The following is a 4584-nucleotide window of genomic DNA, read 5'->3' on the forward strand; positions in this document are numbered from 1 at the left end:
GATAGAATTGTTGTGTTTAGCAATGATTCTACTGCTGACTTTCAGAGATTCTCATTCTGAATAAGGAATTCAGCACTGAATTCAGGCATTATAGTTAGAATAATAGAGTTTTCAAAGAATGATAGCTCAATTGAAGCTATAACTGATTTTTGAACTTCAATATCAGTTATTAACTGAGAAAAGAACTGCTGATTAATTTCATTTCTGATTCTGAAAATGAGATTTGAGTTTAGCTTGTTTCTTTGCAGAATGTTCTGATTTGAGACTTTGAGAATGAGTCTTCTATTTCTAGAGATTTGAAAGTTTTTCTCTTTTTGCATTTTCTTTTCCACTTTTCTATGAATAGAGACATGAGCAGTATTCTTCTCAGTTTTCTCAGGATTTTGAGCAGATTTTGAGACAGCAGATTTAGAGATAGCAGATTCAGCTGCTTGAGCATATGTTTTCTTCTGATTCAAAGAAGAAGAAGAAGTAGAAAGAAAGGAAGAAGAAGAGTAAGATGAAGAGTCAGTGATTGTACTAGGAATTTTCAAGGTTTTTTGAACTGTGTTTAAGATTCTAAGTTTGAACTTGATCATCTCCTGTAGTTGTCTGGCCTGAGTATGAAGAATTAACAGAACTTCTTCATTCATCTCACTCAGACACTGCTTTTCAAGAATCTTGCTTGCTTTTTCAAGTTTCTGTATTTCAAGAACTTGTTGTTTCTCTATTTCTTCTTTCTTTCTTCTCTTCAGAATTTCAATCTCAGAAATAGCATTTGAGAAAGCATCTTTTTCCACATCAACTGAGTGTATTTTTGAACTCATTGTTTTCACTCAATGAAAAGTTGGTCAGACTGTTTCAATTGAGATATTTCTAAGTCTGTTTTCAATTGAAAAGTTGATCAGACTGTTTCAAAAGAAGAATAAAAGACTTTTGTGTATAAAACACCTGATTTTTTTCACACTAGTTCAGTAACTAGGTTAGATTTTTGAAGAGAATCTAATAAACTAAAATTGATTTTTAAGATAAATCAATAAAATCTTTACAATCTCTTTCTTGGGATACAGTGAGGAAAAGTATGATATCAATTGATAATAAATCAGATGATATGGCAGTTTTTGAGAGAAAAACTGACAAAAAATAAATCAATTTTTTGCAGAGAAATTGATTAAAACTATTCAATTTTATTCTAAATCATTCAATTCTCCTCACACAACAAGTGTGCAACTCAAATCAGTTAATAAAAAGTGTAAAAAAGAATTAAGTATTAATGAAAGCTCTTCAGCCACTGAAAAAGTAATTCATACTTAAAAGAATATGAAATTATGACAGAAAACAACTCTGTTTTTAATTCTTTGTAAGAATATTATGTAAAATCCAGAGAAAAACATCTTACTTTTTCAAGAGAAGTAAAAAACTATTTCTAAGATCTTTTTTTTTTTGCATTAACTGCTGCAGAAGAATGAGATAGAAACTGCTAAGATATACACTACTGTATATTCTCTATCAAGACTTTCTCTCTTCAGAGTCTTGATATTATAGAGAATATAAGTCTGTTTCTATATGATAATATAAATATTGTCAGTGAGATGTAGAGAAACTGGTTATTTATATCTCAAAACAAAAGACTTTGTCAATGATTATATCAATATAGAGTTAATTCTTAAATTCAATAGAAATCTAGTGTTGCTGTTCTCAATCTCTTGCAGAATCTATTAAATATTGAGATATTAAAACTAGATTTAATATATCTCACTGTGCAGGGATCAAAGGCTCAGTCAGATCTTGGGGTATACTGATTTTATAGTTGTTGATATGCTGTTGACTCATTGTTCACTGATTATGTATTGAATACTGTTGCCAAGGTATCTTTTTGTATTGTTCTGCTGGGGATGGGCCAGATTGAGAGGGGTAGTACAGGGGTGAGACTTGGTGTTGAAGTCTAGATACACTGGCGGCGGACTGTGGAGGTTGCACTTCAGAAGAGTCTGTTAATTATGTGCTTGATATTATTGCTGAGGTATCTTTTTGTATTTTTCTGCCGGGGATGGGCCAGATTGGGAAGGGCGGTACGAGGGTGAGACTTGGCGTTGGTGTTTTGGAACATCAAAGATGGACAGGGTTTTCGCGGAGGTCGCTCCTCGGATATCTCCACAACTACAGGTCGGGGGTCTTCCAAAATCAAGAAGATTGGTGCATATGGCTAGGTTACTTCACCTTACAATTTGTATGGCACTCTGGCCCGGGGTTGTGGTGTGGTAGGGGAGAACGGGGGATAATCCCACACAGGAGCTTCGAACAACGTCCGGTTCATGTTTGGCTGGATAACTCCACCACCACACGGGGTATGCGGTCGGCGATGGGGTCAAAATGCTTGTATGATCGAGGGCTTTTCGATGGATCTATCGGCGGGTTCTTATTCGAAAAATCGAGCGAGTTCGTGGTGGAGCGGTTGTATTCAACATTAGATAGTAGTTTCATACTGTCTTAGTAAGAGTTTACTGTCTACTCTTATTACATTTTTCAAATGAGATCATGATTTTCACCTCTCAATTTAAATTATTTTTATTACTTCAAATGACTTTAAATCTTATTTAAGTATTATTAAAAAGTGTTACTTTTTAAATAATTAAAAATAGTCTAAAAAAAACCTTACAATGTCTAAAAATAGTAACTTTATATCAGAAATGAGACTAACTGAGATTAAATGAGATAAGTTTCTTATTTTTTCTAAGTCATAATCTCATTTTAAGATTTGATAAATAGTTACTTTGCATGTTTTTTTAATAATTAGTCTCAGTGAGATTCATATCAAGAAATATATGAGATCAGACTAAATGAAATCAAATGTAAAATTTATGATTTCGGCGGCTAGTCTCACTTCACTAGATCTCTCTCATTGTGTTAATATCTACACTTCTCAAGATTAAACAGAGAAGAAATAAGACTTGTATATTAAATTAATTGAAGACTACTATAATATCAACTATCAGTGATTTGAATAAGCAGATGTTAGAGATGTGAAGACAGTGATATATAATTCTCTAGTAAGTAATAGTCTTTGATAATACTTCATATTATACAGAACTATAATACTAACTTTGAAACAGAACTTACATACATTGATTACAACTGAAAATCAGGCAAAACTACATACTTATAAAACTGAATTTGACTGCTATCTTCAAGATAATCTGATGAATTTATACATTAAATTAATTCTGAAGTGATGGAAAATTATTAAGAGAACATATTCAACTGTTACACTGATAATATATAATATTTTAGTAATTTCATTAACAGAGATGAAAATGAAGTGAAAGTTCAACTCAAGCTGAGATATTTATTACTATCACTGAGAATAATTCTAAGAAGAAATAATCAAGAAACTCATGATTGTAAAACATGAAATTATCAGATAGTTTAATACCTCTAATTACAGTATATCAGAGAAGTGTAGTTTTTATGAGAAAGTAAAGAATAAACTTATACAAGAATGTATTTAGTTATTTCATAAGTATTATTAATAATTATTATCAAATTCTGATTATATAAGTAATCACTGAATAAACTGAATAAAACTGAATTTAATCTTTAGTCTCAGTCTTATTCTGATTTTAAAAGAATGATTATCTTTTACTGATATTATTATTATTATTATTCTTTCATTATACTTATATACAAGCGTGTGGTTCGGAAGAACGTACGACCGTCGGATAATCACGCGGCCGCTTCCAAACTACTAGCGTACGCGTACAAGTGTAAAGGGGCCATAGCATACACTAATTAATTTAGTGTATGAGATTACAATATAAGAAGCCAGTGTACATCTGTAATTGTACACTGGCTTAAGCAATCTTTGAATCACATCTGATAGCATGTCTAAAAACTGGTGAGAAGTGCAGGCTTCTTCAGAGTGTGATAATTCTGTCTACAAAGTGATTCATAGTTATCATGCCAGTGTGGTTCTAGAATATCTCAAAAGATAGTGTATGAAGAGTGATGAGTGAAAGAGCATCTGATTGATGCTGCTTTGCTTATTGAGGGAAAACTTCATGCTCAGACAAATGTCACATATGAGACATGAACAGATGAGATGTGAGAAAGAAAATGAGAGTGATGAATCAGATTCAAAGAAGTCTGCTCTCTACTCAAAAGAAGAATAAAAGAGAGAGTGATCATCACTGAAGTTGTATGATAATAACAGAGTGATATAGTGATATAATGATATAGCAATATAATGATACAGTGATATAGTAATATAATAATACAGTGATAACAATAGACATCATACAATCAATGAGAAATCACTGAAATGAATATCTTCTCTAGCTGATATGAACAACACTCTTCTCTGCTATCTGAATTGAAAGATATACAGAATCTCTCAGAGAGTTTACTTGAAGTAGTAAGAAAAACAGCTGAGACTGCTGAACTGAAATCAAAGCTCTGTACATGTATGAGAATTCTAAATGAGATCAAGGCCTTGTGTACACAGTGACAGGCTGAGACAGAGATTAAACAATAATTAATATTCACTGCAGATCAAGCATTCACTATGAAGAGCTTCACTGATGCAATCATCATTATCAATAAGAATAG

The 4584-nt window shown here is 32.0% G+C and overlaps 1 protein-coding gene across 1 annotated transcript; it reads left to right on the top strand.

The window, feature by feature from the left end:
* Positions 1-2029: 2029 nt before the first annotated feature.
* On the top strand, positions 2030-2473 carry BDCG_00391 (uncharacterized protein; the record flags this gene model as incomplete). The annotated part of the gene is made up of 1 exon (XM_045415903.1): positions 2030-2473. One exon carries the CDS (start codon positions 2030-2032, stop codon positions 2471-2473), a length of 444 nt encoding a protein of 147 aa, XP_045271743.1.
* Between the last annotated feature and the right edge of the window lie 2111 nt (positions 2474-4584).

Source organism: Blastomyces dermatitidis (assembly GCF_000003525.1).
Source record: "Blastomyces dermatitidis ER-3 genomic scaffold supercont1.1, whole genome shotgun sequence".
Taxonomy (NCBI): Eukaryota; Fungi; Ascomycota; class Eurotiomycetes; order Onygenales; family Ajellomycetaceae; genus Blastomyces; species Blastomyces dermatitidis.